The following is a 25,710-nucleotide window of genomic DNA, read 5'->3' as shown; positions in this document are numbered from 1 at the left end:
CGGCCCAGCCTCAACCAGACTCTACCTCCGCTGGCCCCAAGTGAAATTGAGTGTGAGACCCCTGATTTAAAAGGAAGACGCCTTACTTCCTCCTCGCGGAACCCGCGCTTTCATTGCGAATTGAAGCCGTTTCTCTAAGATGCGTTAGATGCCATCTGTCAAAAGCGTAGTGTTTTTAGTGGGCTGTTTTGTCTTTAGGCTTTTGACAGCTGTGTGGCGTGACAAAGCCACATCTGACAACTAAAAAGTGCCTCCTGTGCTCCGTGGCTGCTGTCCTCTCGGTGTGTTGAGCTTGCACGACGTCAGCTGGCATCTCATGAAGACCTTTGCTTACACATATTTACAATCCAAAAGGCCAAACTTGGAAATAATTCCACACGTCGGACGCGCTAACTGAGCTACCAAGCTTGTTGCTCTGTGGAGCATCTCCCCATCAAGCCGATATCATTTGGCACCAAAGTTTTTTCAATAAAATATTCAGTTTTGATATGACGATTTTAAAAGGCTGTAGCTTGAAAATGGTTAGAGATAAAGGAATACTGTAAATGAGAAAAATCATCAGTATGACGCAACGTTTGGGATGGGAGTAAATTTACTTATCACCAGGCCAGAAATTGTCAGATTCCCTTCTCCACGATACCTAACAGGCTCATCAATATGTCTGATACACTTGTGATACTCTTCCACATCTCTCAAGCAAACCCAGCCATCATCATCATCATCATCATTTACCACTGGATCTTGAACACCACTGCTGCCTCCTCCGCTATTAGTAGTGTATTTCCAGCCGCGCATTCTACCACGACTGCCCGTTTCCGCATTTTGTTACATTCCCGCTACCCTCCCCCCACCCTCCTTTAGCGGTGTTTTGACCACCCGTGCCACACGCACCGTACATTGTCTTTTAGGAGAAACATATGAAAAACATTTTCAGACAAAATAGAAACTAAAATGAAATCAAATTTGTCTTCTGAGCTAGTAAAATGCTCCTCTGGGATGTCCCCTCCTGCGACCCTGAACTCGTTGAAGCTCCAAAATGTGCTGCTTTGTGGACTGTCATAGCGGGCGGACTCGCTGCCACCAGCAGCCGTGAGCTCCCGTGTGCGCGGGGGTTCAAACTCCTTAAACTCCAGAACTTTGCTTAGAAACACATCCACAAATGTCGCTCAGATTAAAGTTACAGATGTCCACCATCTCCTGGTGTAAAATAGTAACTACATGAGGCATCATATTTGTCTCTATAGCGTGTTAAACTCAGCTTGTCACAATTTTGCGACTTTGGTGCGTAAAGGGGTAATTTACTTACTCATAGGCTGTTTTTTGTTATATATTTTTTTAAATTCACAGGCCAACAACAACAACAACAACAACAACAACAACAAACCTGAACAGCAGGCAGCAAATGGTGCACAGACCGGACTTTGGACACCCCTCTGCTCTAAAGCCTTCTTTTTAGCACCCTTTCAAAATGACATTAGCGTGCATGTGTCTGATTGTGATGAGTGAAGGAATGAACAGTCGCTCTATTTTGGGCTGCTGATTAATATTTGAGTACATGGTCCTGAGTTTGCAACTGCCGTTTCTCTTGACAGGGTGAATTCCGTGTGGAACCAGTTGACCCATGTCTTGTTATTGCTATGTTGTTACTATAACTAGAACATTGCTGAAGATGGGGAGGAGGGGTTGGGGTGAAGCAACAACAACAAAAAAAAGGTCCGCAGGGCAAAGCCGTGCACAAGGTGTGGATGACGCACGACGACAAGCGCAGCGGTGTGTGAAGTAACTCCTCGGGCTGTAGCAGCACTGTGACAAGAAGCAATTTCCGTCACACACATGCTGACACTTGATTCATTTGATTCTTCAAATGAACCTGGAATCGTACTAAAATGCCAAATGTGTCACCGTGGCACGCAATCTTAACGAGTACAAACAAATAAATCTCATCTTTGTGAAGGCAGATATTACCATGGAGCTGTTATATTGAGTCAGGTGTACCTCATGTTTATCATGCAGCATGTCTTTAGGAGCGAGATGTGTGAGAACATGAGATGAGTTGCTCGCCCCAAGGAATGATGGGGGGTGGGTTGGTTCTGCACTCACGTGTCGAGGACATACAGAGGGTAGCCTCACAACTGAGTGGCACATTGTGTCTGTTGTTGTGTCAAATTTGGCTTATTTGAGAATATATTGTTAAAAATGAGCATCACATGACTGCACGATTGTACGTGTGTTCATCAAAGGAGTATGACAATTCTTTATGCCGATTATGATGCGAAAAATGCATGTCTTTCAAATCTCTGATACAAATATGACGCACAATTGACTTGTTTGATACCTATGACATGCATTATATGATGCTAGGTGGTTGTACACAGTAAATGATTGGTAAATTTAGTGGACAACCAAAAGACGCCGCTACTTAAATGATGGTAACGAGAGAAGACCGGAGAGACCACTGGTATGTAACAACTATTGTTGCTTCAAGCTACAACAGTGGTTAGTCTGACTAGTAATTGGATACTATTCCTCTTTGATTCAAAGGTTATCAACCTAACCTGCCAAGCTCCGGTAAACAGATGAAGTGTGAAATAAAACTCAAGAAAATCTACTGGAGTTTTAGTTGATAGTGTCCTTGACGATCTTCTCAGCCTTCAAGTGCAGGCTGGCTTGAATCCAAAAGAACTTGACAGTTGACAACCACGGAGCACTTGCTGGATGGAAAAATTCCTTAAAGGGTTCCAAGTCAAACTGCTGATGAAACTGAGACCAGTAAAATGGAAGCTCAATTACCAGAACTAACAGAACTTGAAAGCAGCGGGCTGTTGCTAAAAGATCCCTTACAAGGCTAGTCTACCTTATTTGGTTTAAGGCAGACAAGATGAAGAAGGAATTCTGAGAAGAATTTGCTAGACTCTAGTTATTTTCTGATCCATTTGAATGCCTGATACAACTAAAGGTACATTTGTTTGGATGAATATAATAACAAATATAGCTCAGAAGAGTTTAATTTAAGAGCTGATATCTAGCAACTTCCATGGTTTTCTTGTCTTACATGAATAGCTATAGCACTGTACTGCCCAAAAAATTCCCTTTTATGAGCTATTTTTGTTGTCATCGTTATATTTGTCCAAACAAAGGTACCTTTAGTTGTATCAGGCAACTGAAGAAACAAGGGTGGTCTAATCATTTTTTTCCATGACTGTACATTGCTTAAGTGAACCTGTCAACACTGTTGAGAGAAAGCAAGCATGTATCATAGCATCAACCTCAACAAGTGACTCTGAAAGCACATGCGTTGTGTGTGGAGTTGATTGACATAAAATCTTCAAAAGGTCTTGGACTGCATGACAAAAGGTTTGCTATGGCTAAATTAGGAGCCTGCGAATTACGTCACACCCAAGAAGAGTACTGCGATAGAGCGTACCTCAGTTAGAAGAGGTCAGAAAGCTTGTCATCCAAAGGCGAAACCAAAAAAAAGCTTTTACCAACAAATCACTTTCATCAAGCATGATACATCAAAGATGGGTGAAAATAGCATCACTAAAAGTCAACACTGAAGACAGACCAACCGGTTGCATTGCTCAGACAACTATACAAGAAACTACATCTCAAGAAGTAGTTTCAAGAACACAAGGTTTCTGAAGTATCTGATATCTTGACCTATCCCAAATGTCAAGAAAAAATTGACAAAACCAATCTGACGACCTCTCTAAGTAGTTGAAGAACAAACCATTCTGACGACTTCTGAAGTAGCTGAAGAATACAAGGTCCTTGAAGTACCTGATGGATTGACTCGCCAAACCTCTCAAGACAGTCAAGAGGAACTTGACAAAACCATTCAAGAGATTGAAAAGATCCTAAAGGCGGGATACTTTTTCCTTAAACCTCGGGCTCAATCAGGCCAAAGTGGGAGGAGAAAGTCCACTAAAGCTCCAATGACTAAGCTCCCAAAACAAGTTGTCAAAGCCTTCTAGATGCACAAATCGAACTCCACACAAGTTTTGCAATACCAGACTAGCAAGGAAGTCTGAATAAAATCAAATTTGACGACGGCAGTGACAAACACATGGAAATGTCCTGTATCTCAAATGGAACACAAAGTGATCCAAGTAGGACTTGTAAAGTCAAAAGGCAGCTTTAACACCACTAGATCAGAAGGGCAGAGCTATTCAGACTGTTCAGGAGGCTACTCGATACTTAAACATTGCTAAGATCATCACAAGCGGATACACTGACGACACTAGATGGCAAAATGGATTTGAAGCAGTATGCATTCAAGCAAAATGGAGAGCAATTAATCCAAAAGAAATGGCCCTAAAAAGGTCAAACCATCAATGGAAGAGTGAGAGACCGCTCTGGAAGACCCTTTCCATTCTTCCCAGGACAAAACAGGTATTCCAAATGCAAACCTTCAATAGGTTAGCGGTCAACCAAGATGAAGATACAGAGCTCTTATTGCTCCTAATATTTCGAGTCAAAGCCCATACATTTGCAGCACAAATGCATCCTTCAGTCGACAAAAGAGTCGAACCATCAACCGAGTCAACCAAACTGTGGTCAAACATAGCAGCAAACATCGGAACAAACATTGCTCTTGGCAAACTTGCAAGTTTGAAAAAACGCTCAACACACCGCGTGACACTGAAGACACCAGAAATGGAACAGAATCAAACAAATCAGCGGGATCTTGGAACATCAACCTCCTCCGGATTGGAGAGATCAAGGTGACCAGTGTCCAAATAGGAAACCAAGACAGGAAATTTTGTTTTGATTTGGCAAGAAATCCAATTTCTCCTTATGGTGAGCAACTTTTCACATGAGAGACCCACTGATGCAAGGATGCCAAGCCAGGAACCCTAACCCTAACCCTAACCCTAACCCTACATGTTAGTGTCAACACACTTATACAACGGCAAGCCAGGAGAAAGCCAGGCAATTTTCAATTTAAGGTTGGAAAACCCGGCTGCACGGTGGTCTAGTGGTTAGCACAATGGCCAATACAGGAACAGCCTGGAGATCGGGAAGACCTCGGTTCGATTCTCCCCTGGGCATCTCTTTGTGGAGTTTGCATGTTCTCCCCGTGTGCGCGTGGGTTTTCCAGGCACTCAGGCTTCCTCCCACATTCCCAAAAACATGCAGGTGAGGTTAATTTGCGACTCTAAATTGTCCATAGGTATGACTGTGAGTGTGAATGGTTTGTCTATATGTGGCTGGCGACCAGTCCAAGGTGTACCCCGCCTGCCGCCCGAAGTCAGCTGGGCTAGGCATGCCCCCGCGACACTGAGGATGAAGCGGTATAGAAAATGGATGGATGGGTTGGAAAACCCATAAACTGGTCTGACCTCTTTGGGTTGAGGAACCATGAAATCAAGTGGGAAGAGTTCTGTTGAATTTGGCCATGGCAGTCAAACCTGTCTATAGCGGCCACTTTTGCCGTTTCCCTTTAGTGGCCGCTATATAGCTATATTTGGCTTATTTGTAAAAAAAAAAAAAAAAATCACATGGCAGTCAAACCTGTCTATAGCGGCCACTTTTGCCGTTTCCCTTTAGTGGCCGCTATAGACAGGTTTCACTGCCATGTGATTTTTTTTTTTTTTTTTTTTAACAAATAAGCCAAATTCAACAGAACTCTTCCCACTTGATTTCATGGTTAGCGGCCACTAAAGGGAACGGCAAAAGTGGCCGCTATAGGCAGGTGGCCGTTATAGACAGGTTGGTGGCCATTTTGAATTTGTGCACGCACATATTAAGATTAAGATGTCTGTGATTAGAAGCTTGTGTTTGCAGATGCATATAATTATACTGTTACATGTTGACCAGAAGAGGGCACTGTGGGACTGCGGATAAAAGTTGTAAAGAACTACAGTACTAGGTTAATAAACCGCTGTTAATAAAGCGATTAAAGTGCATCGGCGACGTGAGTCTCTCCTTCCCCACAACAAGGGGCATTACAGTATTGACCAGTGCACATTGTCTCACACCAGGAAATAAACGGTGTCACGGCCTGCAACAAGCTCCAAAGAAGACGGCTTACTGACAGTTTGTGTGGATCTTGTGAATGATTGTGACTGAGCTACGACTCAGTAATTAAAGTCTACACACGACGGCTTCATTGCTTAAAAAAACGAAACTTCGTGCATGAAGCTTCTGTTGAGTCTGCATTTTAGCCGCTACATGCGGTCAGATATTGACCAAGGGATACAAAATGGGTGGCAGCTGGCCGCATAGACAGGTGGCCGCTATACACCGGGTCTACAACACGTAAATTTTCTGCGGGGGATTTTTCAGTGGCCGTTCTATACAGGTGGCTGCTAAGACAGGTTTGACTGTATATGACTGTACGTGTGTTCATCAAAGAGTATGACAATTCGTATGACTACTATGCTAAAAATGCATGTTTTTCAAATATTTGATACAAATATGATGCAAAATTGACTTGTTTGATACCTATGACACGCATTATATGATGCTAGGTGGTTGTAAAGAGTAATTGGTAAATTTAGTGGACGAGACGGCACTACTTAAAATGATGGTAACGAGAGAAGACCGAAGAGTATGTAACAACTATTGTTGTTTCAAGGTACAACAGTGGTTAGTCTGAGTAGTAATTTGATACCATTCCTCTTTGATTCAAAGGTTATCAACTTAACCTGCCAAGCTCCTGTAAATAGTTGGAAGTGTGAAATAAAACTTAAGAAAAGCTACTGGAGTTGGGATGATAAAGCCTCCTCGACGATCTGAGCTTTTTCAAGTGCAGACCGGCTTTAGTCCAGAAGAACTTGACAATAGTATCAGTATCCTTACAGTTTAAAAATGATTTTGGAGTGTCTATAAGCAAGAATTCAACAGAAATTGTGTTCCAGAATAGTCTGCCTGATTCTCTCCTACAGAATACCCATTTTTCAAACTTCCTCATCATCCTTGAGCTCCACTATTGAAACTGGCTATTTTACAATGAACTTAAATGGGTATATTTTCCACATGCATCTGATAGGGCCCTATGAAATCAGTTTTTTTTTCCCCAAATTCCATTTTTTTTAATTCTTCCCTTTTAACTTTTTACAATTTTGTGTTTTACCTTTTACACTTATTTTACAATTAAATGTAAAAAGTCCTTAAGCTTTCTGGGTTAGTGAATAAAACGTCAATTAATTAATGCAAAAAATCCTTAAAAGTACTGATGCAATACATCATTGGACAATTTTGCCCAGTAATTCATAAAGAAATGTAGCTTGGCTAACTTTTGTCAGCTTCACAAATGTTCCTTTTCCTCACAATGACTTCATTCACATTAAGTCACTTTACGCGTTTAACAGTAAATTCTGTTTATATTGGCCAATTCCGTGATTCCGCACGCGATTCCAGTAACGTGGAACTCATAGGGCCCTAATCTTGCGTATCATTTCTCTAACCAAGAATTAAACTAATTGTGTTGCATTCCAGAGGCGTCTGTCTGCTGGACTATGATTCTCGCCTCTTGAAGAATTGCCCATCTTTTCAAACTTCCTAGACTCTCTTTGTCAACTTCCTCCATGGGTTCCCGCAGCCAAGGCTTCTTCCACCAGCACCATCATCACCATCGTAGCTCCGTGGTACCGGCAACGGTGCCCAGGCTGCTGCCGGAGAATGGGAGCCTTCTTGGGGGCATTGCACAGATCACTCCCAACCTGTTCCTGAGCAGGGGCAATGTGGCGTCCAACCGCAGCCTGCTGCTATCCAAAGGCATCACGTGCGTGGTCAACGCCACCATTGAGCTGCCCAACTTCAACTGGCCGCACATGGAGTACGTGAAGGTGCCGCTGGCCGACATGCCGCATTCACCCATCTCCTTGTACTTCGACAGCGTGGCCGACAAGATCCACAGCGTGGGCCGCAAGCGTGGCGCCGTGTTGGTGCACTGCGCAGCGGGCGTCAGCCGCTCAGCCTCGCTGTGCCTGGCCTACCTCATGAAGTACCACCGCGTGTCCCTGGCTGAGGCCCACGCCTGGGTCAAAGCCCGCCGGCCTGTCATCAGACCCAACGGCGGCTTCTGGCGCCAGCTCATCGAGTATGAGAGGAAGCTGTTCGGTAGGAACTCTGTGAAGATGGTGCAGACGCCCTATGGGGTCATACCGGATGTTTACGAGAGGGACCGCAGGAGTCTGTCTCCGTACTGGGGCCTGTGAGCCACCACTGGACTTGAAGACCGAGGGAGCTTTTTGAAAGAACTCTGGTTCGCTTTGAAGGAGGAAGTCAGTCTTGAAAAGACCCACCAGGACCACAATGCAAACACCGGTGCCGTCTTATCACCTGGTGTTTGCTGTGCTTGGCTCCGTTCCCTGTCATGATGTCATGTGATGGTCTTGTGCAAGTCTTACAGAGCAGCACGCTCAAAGTCTATGGTAGCATTTTTAAGTGCAGTGTACAGAGACAAAATATAAGTTTAGATTGCAATGTGTTGATAAGCCCCGTTTCTGCCAAGCGATTTCAGTTTCTATTGTCAAAACTTGGAAAGGCTACCTAATGATTTCGATACTTCACATATTTGGTACTGATCACGGTACGGTACACTGCTTTCTACTGCCTGGCTGACAAAGAATGATCAACAAGTAACAGAACAGGAAGAACAATTTATTTTAAATAGTCGATTGCAGAGAACACTGATTTTTTTTTTAATTCCATATTTTTGTTAGTACTGTAGTGAACTAAAATGAAAAAAACTTCCATAGGTACTGTATAAAAACACATTTACAAGATTTAGAAACTGGATTTTCATATTACTCTACGTTTTTCAGTAAACATGTCAAAATTCAATACAAACTTACCACCATTTACTAGAGGTTTTCCACACACTGCAGCCTTACTCTGTGCTGGTCTAGAACTCTACCCCTTTGGCGGAATGATGCCTATGTTAGGAAGAAAATAACTTAAAAGATGCTATGAAATCGTATTTTTTAAAGGCTAAAATACCCACACATAAGATGTACAGAAAGTTCTAGAGGAGGCTCCAGTGTAGCACAGGGCAAGTGCTCCTGTTCTTGTCCAATCAGAGCTGTATTTCAATTGACAAATATATACTGCTCAATTACAGTAACAGTGTTTATTACAAAAAGGCTACATTATTTTGCAAGTATGATGCAGCACAATATACTGTAGATCCTGCAGTCAATTTGGGGATATTTTTAAAGTGCAATATTCAACCTTACACATGATGTGATAATTTTTTAAAACTATCTGGAGATGAGATGCTCTTATCCTGCTTTTTACTCTGCAGTCTGACAAATGAAGCAATTGTGCACTTGTTTGTATTTGAATTTGGAAAAGAGAATAAAGACCTTAAGATGTGACATTGCTGTTTGTATTGATGCAAACCCGAAAATAAACTTCCTGTCATCTTCCATCAAGAGATGTTTCAAATTTTGGAAATGTCAAAGGAACAAACATGTTGTTCGTTTTCATTTGGTGAAGTCACACAGGATCAGGCACCTGGCAATGAAAGCTATTTATCTTGTTTACACACTTGTAAAGTCGCCGCTAATACCTGTAGAAACGGCCGAGCTGGTCTGATGGTAGATGCACCAGTTTCAGGCCGCAAATTTCCTCCAAACGCCATCTTTTTCTCCCTCTCCCATCACTGGGCCTCCTGCCTCTGTATAGAAAGTAAACACATCCCTCAGCATGCGACGGGGTACTAACGTCCATCATTAAAACAGCGAGAACAACCATGCCAGGCTTCAAGGGAGCCGACGGAGGTTAAGGAGACACACACCAGCTTGTGTGTCACTTTTATTTAGTACCACAATTTTCCTGGAGTCCAATGTGACTCATTGACTAATTTGTTGTGTCTTAGCCACACATCTACATGATGGAATTATTCAGATGGAACAAATCCATCGTGATAGTCATTGGCTTCATTAATGTGACATGATCATTTAGTAAATTTTCGAACTACAATTAGAACAAGAATATGGGTTTTTAATTGCTATATTAATTGGGAACTTAACAGTCATCGATTAATCGACTGAATGCAATAAAATACACATTTGTATACTGTACATCTGTGGTAAAAGTGAGCAGAATAATGTTCAAAATATTACAGCGCTGCTGCTGGTGGCAGTCGAGTAGTGCACTCAATGGACATCAATATTTGGTCTATTTTGTTACAGATTTGGAATTTATCGTATTCTAAATATTTTCCATTTCCATTAATTTCAATACAACTAAGTAGCCAGCTTGGTGTGTTTTAATAACGAAATTAAAAAGCATATACAGTACAGCGTTCATTAGCATTGAGGGATTAGCCGCATGCTAACGCTAGCATCGTAGCTACCGGTGTGCAATTAGCGTTTCTGTCGGCGGCCGTTACATTCGTTTTGACAATTAAATTGAACTTATATCTGAATATTCACTAGTAAGCTACTGCAAAAATGGTTCAGATAAAACCAAGTTACCACCCGAACTGTTACGAAAGGTGTGGTTTCTTCTTCTGCGGAATCACGTTAAGAAGCGTCACTGTGCCACCTATTGGTAGAAGAGTGCAATTGCACCAAATACTGCTTTCACTCCTTAACACTGCCCCAAGTGGCGAATAATGGCTTTGTAAAGGGATTGGACAATCAGTACAGGAATGATTTACAGGAACATCTGCGCATTCTGTGAAATACGTTTAGTCCAAGTCGGATCTTATACCTACATTAACTCGCAAGTTACTCATACTGTACACAGAACACATGGACATATAAAAATACAGTAATATAACAATTAAAAGATGATAAAAAATGACATGAAATAGTAATAAAAGAACTACTTACCTTTATCTCTGCGGTTCTCTCACTACGTTCTTAAAATATTGTCCCAGGCTAATCTGAAAGGATTACCTCTTCCCCTTCCAGGTTTCCTTGCAACAGCGCACGGAATCCATGATCCCTCTCGCATTCAATAATCTTTATCCTTAATGATGGTCGCAACAGTTGAGCGGTTCAGACCAAAAGAGTGGCCAATGTTGGTGGGCGTGTCTCCTCTGAGCTTTTTATGATGCTCATTTTCACTTCAATGGCGGTGGCTTTCCTTTTTTTTGGCTCAGTGCCCCTTGGGAGACATAGACGATATTATTCATCGTCAGTGAGGCTGAGCAGGCACATACTGTATTCTTCCGCCCAGCACGGGGCACACACTGCATTGGTGTGCTGCGGGCCGCACGAGTTCTTCCACCGGTGCATGCTGTAACTAGTTCTCGAGCGAGTCTCAAGCTTACGGACCAAAATCAAGTTATGCGAGTGCATTCTTAACCACAAAATGCTGTACCACGACCGACCCGCTGTAAACTCCGGACCACCTGTGCTCCTTTCCAAAAAAAATCCAATTCAGTGTTTCTTTTCGCTCACGGAAACATCCATCTCTCGTCTGCAAACATCCGCGTAGATTCCGGTTGCAGATGGCATGCAGCCTCCGATCATAATAATACAAAGTATGCACACTCCACAAGCACAATCAGTGCGAGTATCAACACTCATACATTTCCATTTTAACAAGGCCGGGAGCTCGAGGCCTGTTATCAGCATAAACATGAGGCTCTCACAGCTGCTTTGCATTCATATTCACACAAGGCTCCTGTGTGATTCCACAACTGATTGAGCTACACCGCAATGCATGCTGGGAAAAAAGAGTGGCTGTATTATGTAGGAGGCAACATAGTCATAAGTAAATAGCTGCAAATCATGGAAAATAGTAAGAACTATATACAGGGTCAGGCAAAATGATCTGACACATTTGTAGGTTAAATAAAAGGCAAATAAAGTAAAGAAACAAAAAAGTGTTTTTATTTTCGAAAAGTACATATGCCATTTTTTTCATATAATGCCATTTTGCTTCGTTTCTTTTTCAGTTGCTGCCATGAATTGTACTGGTGAGCATTGCGCTTTCATTGTGGAAACGTTTATCAAAACAAACGAATCTGTAACTGCAACACAACGAGCGTTCCGTTTGCACTTCAATCTTGGTAGACATGATCCCGTACCAGCTGGAAACACGATCTTGTTATGGGTTACTAACTTCAGAGCTACTGGATCTGCATTGAGTGTGTGGACAATAATGGATCCCATTTGACTGATTTAATTTTTAAAACATAATGAAACAGAATGGCATTATATGTACATATGTACTTTTCGAAAATAAAAACACTTTCTTTACTTTGCCTTTTATTTAACCTACAAATGTGTCAGATCATTTTGCATGACCCTGTATAATAACCATAATAATAATGGATTAGACTTTTTTATAATGCTTTCCAAGGTACCGATGACCTGCTCTCCCTCCTGAGCCACTGCCACTCGTACATATAAGAGCAAGAGATATTACTTCCAGCAATACCTATAAAACGCCACTAGTTGCCAGTAACACAGCTGCCTTGCCAGTGTTTATTTTAACTTTGACAGCAGTTAACGTCCATCTATACTATTACAGAGTGGATATAGAATTGCTGTAGAATGAAATAAAAAGCTGCATAATTCAAATTGATGCACTCATTTATTTACATTCACATTAGTTACCATGACCCCTCGTCACACACAAACAATCATTGCATTTTCACCAAATTTGCCACAAATCCCAACCTTAACGCCTTTTAAAAGCCTAAAATGTACATGGTTTAAATACCCTGTGGAGGCCAGACATTCAAAACAGACTTGTTTAAATAAAAATAAAATCTACCTTCCAGCCAAGAAGTGAGTTAAAAATATTCAAAAGTGAGGTTAAAACCATAACAGCCACAGAGAAATGGAAGCTGACTGACACATTCAACGATCTTGTGATGCAAACAAAGGAACACCGGTTCTACAAGCACTTTCTACCCTTATACTTACTTAAAAGCACATTTAATATTGAATTAAATCCGACCCAGCCGACATTATCATTCAGTGTGCTCCACAGTTTGTGACAAAATAAATAAATGACAAGGTGAGTCAAAAGGTCAGAGCAGGTCGGGCAGGATGAGGCCCGGCGGTTTGGGCTCCACGCAGTTGATCCAAAAATTGGCACAGCTGGCGTGGTACTGGTGGCCGCCGTACAGCAGCTTGAAGTTGTCCGTCTCAGAGTTGAATGCCTGCGGGGGTGGAAAGGTGAGACTTGAGACGCTGATAGGACATTTGGACACTCAGCGGGAGGGAGCTGCGGCTAATGGTTGGTTTTGCTTCTTACTATAATGAATGCTACCAACACGAGAAATGCATGGTGAAAGACTGCCACAATGTATCCCACAGGGCTATATTTGTCATATACTGTAACTCTGACATATAGACTGCTTTTCACATAACTAATAAATCTAAGCCTCTACCTTAAAAATATCTATATGTTACATTTATCGTCACACTTTTATAGCAGGAACCGTTTTGGGACCAATGGGTAAAAAGGCTGAATATTTTTAAATGTTTGCTCTAAAAAATAATGGATCAAAACCATTTATTTACCTAATAAAAAGTAGGGATGCACCCATTTCATCCCTGAATTTGGATATCTGCCAACGCCAGAGCTCTGTTTGCTTTAATATGCAACCACACCAAAAGAATATCAGCAAATGTAACTAGAAGAATATCAGCCAACATAAGTTGTCTCCAGGGCCGCACGGTGGTCTAGTGGTTAGCATGTTGGCCACACAGGGTTTGATTCTCCCTTGGGCATTTCTGTGTGGAGTTCGCATGTTCTCCCCGTGCGTGTGTGGGTTTTCTCCGGGTACTCCAGTTTCCTCCCACATGTTAGGTTAATTGGTTGGTTGGTTAATTGACTCTAAATAGTCCATAGATGTGTATGTCTATATGTGCCCTGCCATTGGCTGGCAACCAGTCCAGGGTGTACCCTGCCTGTCACCCAAAGTCAGCTGGGATAGGCTCCAGCATAGAAAATGGATGGATGGATGGATAGTTGTCCACACACACACACACACACGTGACTACAAAGCCCTCAAAAAGAACTCTCCAAAAAACGACAACAATGTTCTGTTGACATAAATGACCTGTAGATTACCCAAGCTACAACGACATTGTTATCGTAGCAGCTTACACGAAGAACTATTTTTCTAGCGTAGTGACGCAGCGCCTCATGCCTCTACTGAGAAATAACGCGTCCACACCTAAACAATGCGATAGGACACAAACCTATACTGACAAGGAAACAAGAACTAAGAATAGACAACCAAATGATCTGTAAAGTATTTGCCCACATTCCATGTTTTGTTTATACACGGCTACATGGCCTGCGTTGTGATATCATGTGCTCTGTGCTCCATGTATCGCAAAGATGTTTTTTGTAGGCACGTGCATTGTTAGCTCCCTCATGCTGACTGTCTTCCTCTCTTTAGAACGCACAGAAAAGAGAAAGACATGTGCTCATGTTTCACATAAGGACTGTGAATGATAGGCAAAAGAGCGGTTTTCCTCTAAGAGTTTGTGATATCTGACTGTTTTGTGTGGCTGTGAACGCCAAAAGCAAGAGGAGGGCTTGTGTGTGAGGGGCACGGCTACAGTGCACATGTGGAGACAGCTACGTTCACTTATACTCTTTTGGCTACATTTGTTTATATCCTTACGCCTACGTTTGCTGACAAGCTGACAACTTTAAAGCACAGACATGGCTCATGAATCGGAAATCTCCGCAGGTAGCAACTTCTGATATGTAAATTACACTGGCCCCATTCCTAAATATCAGCTATAATAACCTCATCCCAACAATTCCACTTTGCGCCTCATTTTTGGAAAACATTGAATATTTAGTGTTTTTCTCCCATTGAAAAAAAGTCCAATGGCAAAATAGAGACACAAAAACTTTAAAATTGTGTTGCTGAAAAGATGTGACGCAGTCATTTTGACAAAAATGTATAACATACATTTTTCTAACTAGTGGGACCGTTTTGGGCCCTAAAGCCTTTGACAAATATAACAGCATGACTATAAATCCGTTGCAATGCTTAACAGGTATGTGATGATAGCAAAATGTAGTACTGATTCAACAAATAACACAAACAGTAGCCAATGAGCAGACACATGTCAAATCTTTAGGTCGAGACTCAGCAGTCTCAAAGAGAACCGCACTCCTCTGAGGACAAAAATGTACATATTCTGGAGAGAGAAGACGGGCAGTTTGAAGGAAGAGTGAGGGAGGTTATCTACGTCAAGGCTGAGAAACCATTTCTGAACAGAACAGGAGGGCTGCAACACCATCCATCTTCCACCTACAGTACAAAGCTTCCTTTCCTTTCCGTCCTCTAACAAGTATCAAACACAACACAGCCACTTTTGGTTTCAGATGTGCACATAACCATTTGGATTTGACTGTTCCCTGGCAGAGGCCCAACACCAGTGCATCTTAACGACTGTCGTTTTGCGTATCTTACAAAATAAATACTGTGGAGCCTGCACCGTCCCTATCTAGTCAAGAGCATGAATTGATGAAGCCTGCTCGGATGAGAGGCAAAACAAAACGTGTTCTAAGGCAACCTGGGATTGATTCAGTGTCCTGAGAAGGCAAATATTGATGTTTGCATAGTTCTGCAACACACTGTTATTACCAAAACATTTGAATGGTGGGTGTTCATACATGAAATGCATGTAGCATTTGACTACCTGCTCAGCAGAGTGCACTCTAAGGATGCTCATGGGTGTGATGGGTACCTAAAGAAAGGAGTGAGTCATGTGAAGTGAATCACAGCCTCCCACACACAAGAAGCAGCCCTGCATACATATTTTTTTAAAGCTTCTACAGAACGTAGTAAGTCAAACACTATCTCCGCTAGGCTGACAGCAGCTGTCTGGATGAAGAGCATCCTCACACACTTAACACACGCTTGACACATTTTTCAACCAAAACTTGTACACTGTGAGATGAGCCAACCATGACAACAGCAAAACATAATGCTCATCAGGCGGATACTGCAAACGCTCCAATTAACATTTGTATTAAATTAACTGCCCAGTCTCCTATAGTTGCGGGTGTGCATGAGCATTAAATGTTACTCGGCTGTTGTTGCCGTACACTTGTTTAAAATTAATTCATATATAACTCTTATATAATACAGGCTGATCACTTTGCTCCTTAACGCCACTTAGCGTTGCAATTAAAATTATTTCCAATTAATCTGAAGGTTGTCGTTTTGATTAATCGAATAATAGAGTAATCGAAACAAAAACGGACCAAATCAATATGAAGCAAATGCCAACAGTTTGTGGTTTGCGTCAGAAAAGAGGTAAAAATGCTGGTTTTGAAAAGTCAAAGCTGACATGTGTGAATATCTTGTTTTTCCCTAAAATGCAAAGATAACAGGTCTGCTTTCATGTCATGGATGACTGAGGAAAGTAAAACACATTCACGTTTCAGAGACCGAAATCACAGAACATTTACATTTTTAATAAAAAAAAACAATGAACTGAAAACCAAAATGGTTGGCGATTAATTGGATAATCAATGAATCATGGATTTATTGATTAATTGTTGCAGCTCTACCGCCATTACAACATTGGTTCTATTGCTGCTGTGTTTGCTGTGTTTTCCTTTCCACTTTCTCATGCACTTGAATTTTTATTTTTACATTATTAAAGTTAAAAGTCAACCGTTGTTACATACAAAATTACGAAAACAGCCAATTATCACAAGCTTCCAATTAACGCCTGTTTCTCTTTGCAGTTTAGGTAAAGCCCTGGCTATATTGAAATTTGTTTTAAAATAGAACGTGAGCCAATACAATAAATAGCTTGCAAAGTATTCTAAATTCGAGTTCATTGCTGCGCAATGCTACATGTGATGATAGAGTCTGAAGAAAGGTGGGATAGTTACCCTTGACCTCCTGACACTTTCTGGAGTCAAAGCCTGGAATCACAAGAGGAGTCAGCATGTTGGAGCTCAATGCAATGAGAGGAAGCGGAAGCAGCAGCAGGTGTAGTGAGAGCATCTAAGCTGCAGCTACTTTCAGGCTTTTGCACAGTTAGCAAGCAACCACAAGCAACAAGTCTTTCCACGGGAGGTGATATGGGGCAAAAGTTTCAATTTCAACTTCCACAAGTGATATCTCCTCGGTGTTAAATCCGTGAAGAACCCGAGAGAGATTCATTATGCTAAACAGCCTGGTGATAAGATAAATGATTCAATCTATTCCTGGGTTTCATATTGGAAGGTATCGATGTGCAGACCAGTGAAAGCTGCTGGAGCTCCAAAAGTGCCAAGGTGACACTTGAGGACACCTTAGATGCAATTTCAGCTCTAATTCAGCTTGATGACATAATGATGTGACATTTGCTTGAACATTTTGAAGAATCATTTGCAACAGAAATGAGAGGAATGAGAACGGAGGAGGAAGAGGAGAAGCTAATAAGCTAGCGCGCCGTCAACAATTTGTCACGTCTGGCTTGGCGAGCACGTCAATATCTGTGCACCTTTAAGCGGTAAACAAATCAGCGCCTCTTAGCTGAAAGGACAATGCAACAATCAGTGGTGCCTGCCATATGCAAAGCACTTCTTTCACTTCATTATCCTCTGAGGTGACTCTCCTCCTCCCATACTCTCACCAGTGTGTCAATATGCAATTAAAAGAGGGGTTATTAATCTCATGCTAGTGGCGCACAGACAAAACTAAATTCATTTTGGGAGAGGCGAGAGACTGAGCGTGTATGTATCGTCTCATCTGGACTGAACCATTCATGTAGCTGTTGAAAGGACCCACGCCACCATCATTCCCTGCACACTACACCCTCTCAGGACACCATGGATGAAAATGGAGGTGTAACACAAGTCTTGTATGGCCTTCAAAAATCAACCCATCGAGGAGCCAAAGTGGCAATTCTGCTCTCCCTCATGTTCGTGTTTGCAGCTCTTGAAGAGCAACAACAATGACCTACACTGATTGTGTGCTGAAATGAAAGCTCCTCTCTGACCGCTGATTGTTCAATCATAACTTAGCAACCGTTACCAAGGAGCTTTGTCAAGCTTTTGATTTCTCCAAGCTGCTGCAGTAAGGGTCATACTGTGTGTGTATACACTGCAAAGCAGAGGTTCGATTTATGATGTCACTCGCTGAGCTTCCATGTTCTGCTCTTATTGTGATAAATTTAAAAGGATTAAGTATCTAGGAGGCGGAGCTTAACTGAGCCACCAAATGTCTGGAGAGAGGTGAATTCTGCCACTTTAGCCCCCCCTTGCAAGGCTCACCCAAGAGACCCCCCCACCTACACCCCCTAGAAGGAGAAAGCAAAACAAGATTTAAGTCTCATACTCGTTTAAAAAGGCGTCCGAGCGTGCTTTCTTCTTTGCTCTGTAAATGTTTCACAGTCAGACAAGAGTCGCATTGAGTAAAAACACCAACTGTGTGTGTGTGTGTACCAACCTTGCTGCGAGAGTCAACGTTGAGCAGGCACAACCCACACGCTAGCTCCTTGGCGTTCTTGATGCCGTGCCTCAGAATGCACGAGGTGAAATCCAGAGAAGGTTCATCAGGCTGCACAAGCACAAGACACACACGTATTTCCTCAAAACCTACTCAATCATTTTTACTTTTGGCTTTTTCCTTGTTGAGGGTTGCCACAGCGAGTCAAACGCATGGATGGTTTTGGCTTAGTTTTTACACCGGATGCCCATCCTGACGCAACCCTGGCTGGGAATCGAAGCCCTAAAAGGCAGAAGCACGTACCAGTACTAAAGCAGCAACAATTAATCGATGGTTAATCTATTACCCAATTAATCAATTGATTTTTTATGTAAATATGGAAATATCCTGATTTCAGCCTCTCAAATGTGAATATTTTTGAATTTCCTTCATCATCCATGACCTATTATCTTTGTGTTTTAGCCAAAACAAGATGTTCACACATCTTTGGAAAACAGTGGTGGGCAATTTTGCCTCTTTATGAAATGCTGCAGACCCAACCAGTAACTTGAGGTGTTTGCTTCATATTCATTTGGTCCATCTACGGCCTAACCCATTACTCCATTAATTGAAACAAGCTTCAGGTGAACTGACTAAGAAAATGATCATGATTGTATTTTTGTGTACTTTTATTGTTTTACGGATGCCAATTGACAAACATTTAGTTTTTTTAAAATTATTTAACATGATTTTAACAGAATAGTCATGTCAGGTCAAATCTCCTATTTCTGAGGTGGAAATTAAATCTGTGTTTTTTTTCAATCCGATTCATTGATTTAATAAAAATAAATAAATAAATAAATAAATAAATAAATAAATAAATAAATAAATAAATAAATAAAAGTAAAATAATTGCTAGTCCCATTTTTGCTGTTTTTTTTTTGTTGCTTATTTTATTTCTGTGTATGTATGTGCCGTGAGCCAATAAAAATCCAGCCATGGGCCACACTTTGGACAACACCTTTAACAGCTCCTCATCAGGGTCGAGCACGTGACGTGACGTCAACTCTGTGAGCAACCATATCTTTTATCGACTATTTAGTTTGCTAGCTTCCTGTCATGAGCTAACGATGGTAAATTAAGAGAGAAGGGGAGTGTAGCAGCCGGAACTAATCGATGCGTGACAAGTCAGTAGATCCGAAATCGGAGGAGGCGGCATTCGCAAAGGCGGGCCGTCCCTCTCTGAAAGAGTCGTATACACGTGGGGAATAATGCTCTCCCAGCTGACCAATCACAGCCTTAGTGGTCAGAGCTGCAGCTCGAGGATGTTTTAGGAGGTGCGGGGCATGCTACGTGCAGAGACTGAACAAGGAAACTGAAACCGGCAGAATGCAAAGTGTACCTGAGAGCAGCAACGCATATTCCAGGGTCAAAATGCATACATGTGGACACGTCACGGCTTCATGAGCAAACTACAACTCTTATTTGGCTTGTTGGCTCAGTGTAGTAGGAGAGCGATGCAGACTGGAGGTGCACGTCTATGGAGTTACATTTGTGCCACAACTTTGAGGTAGCAAAGGGAGATTTTGAGCCCTATTGACGTGCAATAATTACTGTTGTGTGCGCAGGCACCTCACTGCATGCGCTCTGTCACTCCCTCCCTCTCTGACCCGACCTTTTTGTTAGCGCAGGTGGGCGAGTCGGTGTACGAGCTGGGCTCACGGGTTGCTGCCAGGATGGCGGCGAGGCGTACGGGCGTGTTGAGTGGGCAAAATGCGTGCCTGTTGGTCGCTCTCTGGAAGATGAGGGCACTGATTTAATAATAATTTTTTTTTTTCAAATGTTCTCATGATCGACCGGCAAAGTCCCAAAGATCAAATAGTAGCTCATGATCGAAGGGTTGGCGACCCCTGAACTGTGCTATAATGAAATAAGATAGATTTGGGTCAATGTGGTTTTTACTTCCAGTGAACATCTCCAAGCAGTGCAATGGACACCTGTGATGGTTAAGAATGTGGCCTAGAAGCATGTGACCCTGACATTCATGGCAGAGGTGCCCCTGAGCAAGACAACAAACTTCTGTATGCTGAAATATGTTTTTTCAAGGTAACGAAAGAGTCTTAATGTTAATCTGTGTGAATGCTTTCAGGACAAATCACCATACATTTGTCTCATCAATAGGTCCACTTTGTCTTCAGCAGCTAAACAGTTGTCTTGCACTGGCTCTATGGATGAAGACAGCCCTGTGGTCTCATCGCTTCTGTTTGCAGACACTTGGTGACAACCTGGTTAAATAAATCAATTTCGTTCTTGTCATCCCTGCCGATCTGAACACGACTTCAGCAACAGGCGGCGGCTACACTGCATCTGACTCAATTGATGATTGATTTGGACCTAATGGAGCGGCCGCAGTGGATTCACTAACATTCCATTATCTTATTGGCAGCCTTTTCATTGTGAACCTGATCACTGCCAGCCTATTGGCAGAGTGCGTCTGGGCAATAAACATGATGCGTGCGTCAATCTGTTTACAACCGAGCGTCTCACCGCGAGCTTGGCCAGCGACATGAAGCCCGTGAGGTTGTTCCACACACGGCTGACGTCCTTCAGGAGCTGCTGCAGTTTCTCCGAGCATACCGCAGTCGCCTTGATGCCCAGCTCCACGCGTCTTGTCACACGGTACACTTCCACCACACCTGACACAAGACCAACATTCAGCGTACTTTCTGGTGCGATGGTGTGTGTGTACTCACCCAGCAGATACTCCATGCCCTGGGCAGACTGGATGACCTCTGTGCAGACGGAGGAGCTGCTAATGCCATTCAGCGTATTGTTAGCTTTGGTGATTACCTTCACATGAGAGAGCAGGTAACTTCAGATTTACTTGTTTTAACATTTCCTGCTAACTAAATGTAGCCTGCAGAGTACAAACCTCCAGAGCACTTTCCAAACACCTTTGCCACTCGTAAGCGTAGCGCTCGCTCTCCTGCAACGACAAAATGAGTCAATGAGTCTAACCCAAGATTCAAGATTCAAGAGTTTTATTGTCATATGCATAGTAAAACAGGCAATTATACTATGCAATGAAATTCTTATTCTGTTCATTCTCCCAAGAAAAGAAAGAAAACACAAGAAAAAAAATAAGAACATAAGAAACATAAATACCAATAACTTAAGCAACAACAACAGAAGAGACATTAATACAGATAAATAATACAAATTAAGTTAGTTGTGTGCCGGCGATTTAAATTGCCTGACACTATGGTGAGTCATAGTGGGATCGCCTCACCTCCACCTCACCAGTCAGGTCTTTGTACTTGTCCCGAATAACAGGTAAGGTGGGCTTCTCGCTCAGGGTGTTAGATCGGTCTCTGAAGGGTTGCTCTGGAGCCAAAGATGTGGGGGAACGTCCAATCTCCTTCTCGCCCAAACTGTGACTGCGTTTGTGGGACCCTGGAGGTAAGAAGGTGAGAGGAAGCACCTTTTAATGGCTTGTAATAATAAAAAAAACCTGTGTATTCACAATCACCATTCTAAAATACATTTGTTTTTTTCACAGTCAAAAGAGGGATGAGTAAATACCTAATATGGAACAGAAAATAATCATGTCACAGACTGATGCATAAATAGGCACCTATGAATAATTAAAAAAGGGACTCACAGTGCCAGATGGACAAATTCTGGCAGGCCACCACAACAGGCACACACAAAAATGAGCCAGGCTATTCCAGGTGGGGCACGTGAGCAGGTGCCCCAGTTGAGGCAATCTAACCCAAACACTCCCTAAAAACCAGCATCACCTCCCACAGAGATATGCGTCACTCTCCACTGCCCAGCTCTGATCAGATTACGCTCCGCTGGGCAAAGAAGGGAGTGCAAAGCCTTCATCTTCACACTATTTAAATCCTCAGCTCAGGGAGATAAATCTTTGGCAAATTAGCTTGTAGCACACTGTGGAAAATATGAATAAATAATTCACGGAGCATCACCAGAGCCTGGACCCCCACACACTCCAGAAAAAAACAACAAAAAAACAGTAAGAGGGCAGTTCATGAATGTTGGCCTTTGTTGATCTCAACACTGCCATCTAATGCATGACAGCTTCACTGCAACCTTCTGTACCATTCTGAAACGTCTTCTTTACATTAGTGCAACATTTCTTACTTATTTAACAGCCTGAGACACATGAACAGACCACAATCAATCACAATAATTGATTCCTCTCAGAGCACCAGCTGACAATGTAAGACAAAAAATACATTAAAGATTTAGACTACACTTTATAGAGTGGAGAGGCAGAAGGGCCAAGAAGGACAACCAGTCAAGGATCAAGGACTTAGTTTTATTTTAACAATTTATTTGTTGTCATTACAGACTGCTTGAAATGCTGGCCCCATTACTACTATTGAATAGAATAAAACTCTAAAAACATGATGGCGGCGTCTTTTTGGATTTAACCTTGCAAGAAACAACAGTTGCACACAATCGCTATCATTGATGCCTCTAATAAATTACCACTAGTTACTTGATGGTGCATGTAAGACAAAAAAATAGGTTAACGATTGTATCGGGGCCAGGTGGCATCCTGTAACGGTAACTTTTCCTACTGCTTCCATGAAATGGAATAAAACTGGAAAAACACCATGGGACTGTCTTTATGGATTTAAGAAGGGTTGTACCCAGGCATACACGGTGCTGGGTACAAGAGTTCTCTTTAATAACAAAATCATCCAAACAAGTATACATGGTAATCATCATCCCAAATGACACTCAGACCTATGATACCAACCTGCAACTGGGTACTGTCCCAAAGTGAGAAGGTTTTATCTTTACGAAGAAGGAACACCACATGCAGTGTTTCCCATAAAAGTATACATAAATGTATTTATAACACCACAGATACATTTGACGCTAATTTAAAAAAAATATATTTTTGGTTACCTGTTCGCCCTCGGTCATTAAGACATTATAATGAAACTGAAGAAGATGGAGTCGTAACTCCGCTTCTTAACACACCTGGTCAGCTAGAGAATAAGACGTAGCAGGAGGAATTCAGTGTTGCCTGCTTAAAAAAAAGCGACTCGTGACAAATCTAGCGACTTTTCTGACTCGACTTTTGGAGAGACTGACAAAGACTGTATCGCTCTACGGGTCCTGCTGTCGGCCTCCCCTCCTCATCTAGGGCCTTCACCACACGAACAAAAACGTACTTTCCCCCATACTTCCCCGTACTTTTGGTCAAGATTATGGTAATAATTAGTAGAAACATGAGATGAACTCACCTTGGACAGACAAGTCAAATGTAGCCAGCTCATTCTTGATCATCTCCTCACTGGATTTGACTTTGGGCTGAGCGCTGGCTTTCAGGAAGTCGGACTTGCCAAACTTTGGCTTGTCTCCCTGAAAAGCTCCGAACTCATCAGAGGGTTCGCTTTGTTTGGCCTCGGAACTGGCCTCAGCAACAGCAGGAGGCGTGTCTGATTGTGTGCTGGCAAAATCCCCAAAGTCATCCTCGTCATCACCGCTGCCACCCTTTTGGTCCTTGGTGCCAAAGTCAGCGAAGGGGGCAAACCTGTCATCGGAAAATGAGGCGTCGTCTGTGTGGAGGGAGGTCTTGGCTGGAGAGGTGGTTGAGACGCTTGCGTTACTATCAAAATTCAGCTCCGGTTTTTGTGTTAGGACTGAAGGTGGGGGGCCTTCCCCATCGAGGCCCTGAGGCTTTTGGACCTCAACGGTGACACATTCCTCCCGGTCCAACCAGTCGTAAGTGGCCAGGCTGCTGAGGACCGAAGTCCCAAAGGGTTCAAATTTCATGTCGTCTCCTTCTGTAATGACAAGACAGACATGCCAGTGGTTCCTGGGAATAGCAAAGATGCTGCCATGACAGACTGGAGATGGATGGGCCTTAAAGAGACATTCCTATCAAATGGTTGTCCGTCTTCGGCTCAGGTGATCGATATTCTCTGTTAAGGCTCGAGACATTGGACATACTGTAACTTACATCTGACTGATACACAGGATAAATACAATGGTGAATCTCGCTTTCTAATTCTAACTCTAAGGGTGGAAGTAAAAAACATGAAAACATGGTAAATTACCACACATACGTATCACATTGATATAAATATAGAGTAATAGCATAATTCTACATAGAATATACAGGGTTTCCGCTGCATGTAATTGATAGTGGCGGTGCGGCACTACAAAATAAAAGTCGCCACACCTTAAAAATTGTTGTTGTTTTTTTTTTAAACTTGAAAACAATTTTAAGTAATAATATAAACAATTGAAAATACCATAAAAATGTTTCACTGCGCTTTATTTTGATAAGCATGCACCGTAATTGCCTGTCTGCCTTGCTGGCATTGGACCAGTGAGCAGATACGCGACACTTCTTGTGTTGCCTTTTGCTTGTCTTCAAAACACTAGTTGTGTGTCCAAGTGGTGCAACAGAAACACAAAGTGTGTACTGTACAGCTTTAGACAGTGAAGCTATAACAGGGGTCTCCAACAAGTAGCTGGTGAGCTAGCTGTAGCTCACCAGCTGATGTTGAGTAGTTCACCAAAGAATATTTGCTTCACAAGTGTTCTATTCAAACATGACACTGGTATTTAATGACAAGTGAGCACACTGAGTGGAGATGTGCTTTGTAAATAAAGGGCAATTTGAATGTTGGCAGCGCTCTCAGCGACTTTGCCATTAAATGAAGAGTTTTGCAATGTTCTCGCTTCATGTTCTGCTAGTTGTTGAGAAAAGTTAAATAAATAAATAAAATAAGTCCATCCATCCATTTTCTATTCCACTTCTCCTCATTAGGGTCGCGGGGGCATGCTGGAGCCTATCCCAGCTGACTTCGGGTGACAGGCGGGGTACACCCTGGACATTGCTATTTGTCTTTTTTTTCTTTTTTTAAATTGCAGAAGCAGCACCGGCACGACACCGCGGCGGCAGTCCACCAACGCATGCAGCCCACCACCACAGCTTCAAAAATATCCTAGTGGAAACCCTGATATATATGAATCGAAAATGTACTCATGAATTTCAATAAACTAGATTTGATTTCAAGAGGACAATTCAGACTACAGTCAAACCTCAATTTTCGTATGATTCAGTTTTTGTCAAAAACTTTGGCCAAAACTCTGCCTCCGTGTCCGTACACTGTGTTGATTTTTGTACAGTATTATGCGTTTGCCTTGTACTGTATTGTTCGGCAAAGTCAAAGGCCCAAACGAAGCAGCCTACACGTTACTGACTCACTGTTCATGTAGTTTTTATTGGGTGCCACAACAATCTGCCATGGGGCCAAAGAAAGTTGACAGCAATTTCATAAAGGTGAAAAACACTATAGGATTCAATCTTGCCAGGACGTACGGGATGTCCACATGAACAA

General features: G+C 42.4%; 2 protein-coding genes and 1 long non-coding RNA gene across 14 annotated transcripts in view; 1 reads left to right on the top strand and 2 right to left on the bottom strand.

The window, feature by feature from the left end:
* Positions 1–10,469, bottom strand: part of LOC129190792 (uncharacterized) — a 12,428-nt gene extending 1,959 nt beyond the window's left edge. The window contains exons 1-2 of the long non-coding RNA XR_008573079.1: positions 10,431–10,469; positions 9,521–9,628 (exon numbers count right to left, since the gene is read on the bottom strand). This is a non-coding gene — a long non-coding RNA (uncharacterized LOC129190792). The remainder of the gene's footprint in view (positions 1–9,520; positions 9,629–10,430) is intronic.
* The window catches only part of dusp14 (dual specificity phosphatase 14), an 18,765-nt gene extending 3,122 nt beyond the window's left edge, over positions 1–15,643 (top strand). The window contains exon 2 of one of the 2 annotated variants that reach the window (XM_054793386.1): positions 7,511–15,643. In XM_054793386.1, the coding sequence (XP_054649361.1) occupies positions 7,533–8,165 (633 nt within the window). In that variant the 5' untranslated portion in view covers positions 7,511–7,532 and the 3' untranslated portion in view covers positions 8,166–15,643. Of the gene's footprint in view, positions 1–7,443 lie in introns of both variants that reach the window. The other variant, XM_054793385.1, reaches the window with a different exon arrangement.
* synrg (synergin, gamma) overlaps positions 11,748–25,710 on the bottom strand; it is a 27,702-nt gene continuing 13,739 nt past the window's right edge. For 2 of the 11 annotated variants that reach the window (XM_054793380.1, XM_054793382.1), the window contains 9 exons: positions 23,602–24,144; positions 21,609–21,772; positions 21,252–21,305; positions 21,073–21,169; positions 20,867–21,015; positions 18,341–18,451; positions 18,230–18,268; positions 16,798–16,830; positions 12,931–15,638 (listed from right to left, as the gene is read on the bottom strand). In XM_054793380.1, coding sequence (XP_054649355.1) covers positions 15,396–15,638; positions 16,798–16,830; positions 18,230–18,268; positions 18,341–18,451; positions 20,867–21,015; positions 21,073–21,169; positions 21,252–21,305; positions 21,609–21,772; positions 23,602–24,144 — 1,433 coding nt within the window. In that variant the 3' untranslated portion in view covers positions 12,931–15,395. Of the gene's footprint in view, positions 15,639–16,797; positions 16,831–18,229; positions 18,269–18,340; positions 18,452–20,866; positions 21,016–21,072; positions 21,170–21,251; positions 21,306–21,608; positions 21,773–23,601; positions 24,145–25,710 lie in introns of all 11 variants that reach the window. The other 9 variants (XM_054793373.1, XM_054793375.1, XM_054793374.1 and 6 more) reach the window with 9 other exon arrangements.

The sequence above is a fragment of the Dunckerocampus dactyliophorus genome, chromosome 12 (assembly GCF_027744805.1).
Source record: "Dunckerocampus dactyliophorus isolate RoL2022-P2 chromosome 12, RoL_Ddac_1.1, whole genome shotgun sequence".
Classification (NCBI taxonomy): Eukaryota; Metazoa; Chordata; class Actinopteri; order Syngnathiformes; family Syngnathidae; genus Dunckerocampus; species Dunckerocampus dactyliophorus.
Note: the sequence above shows the minus strand (reverse complement) of the source record. Positions and strands in the feature narration are given on the sequence as shown.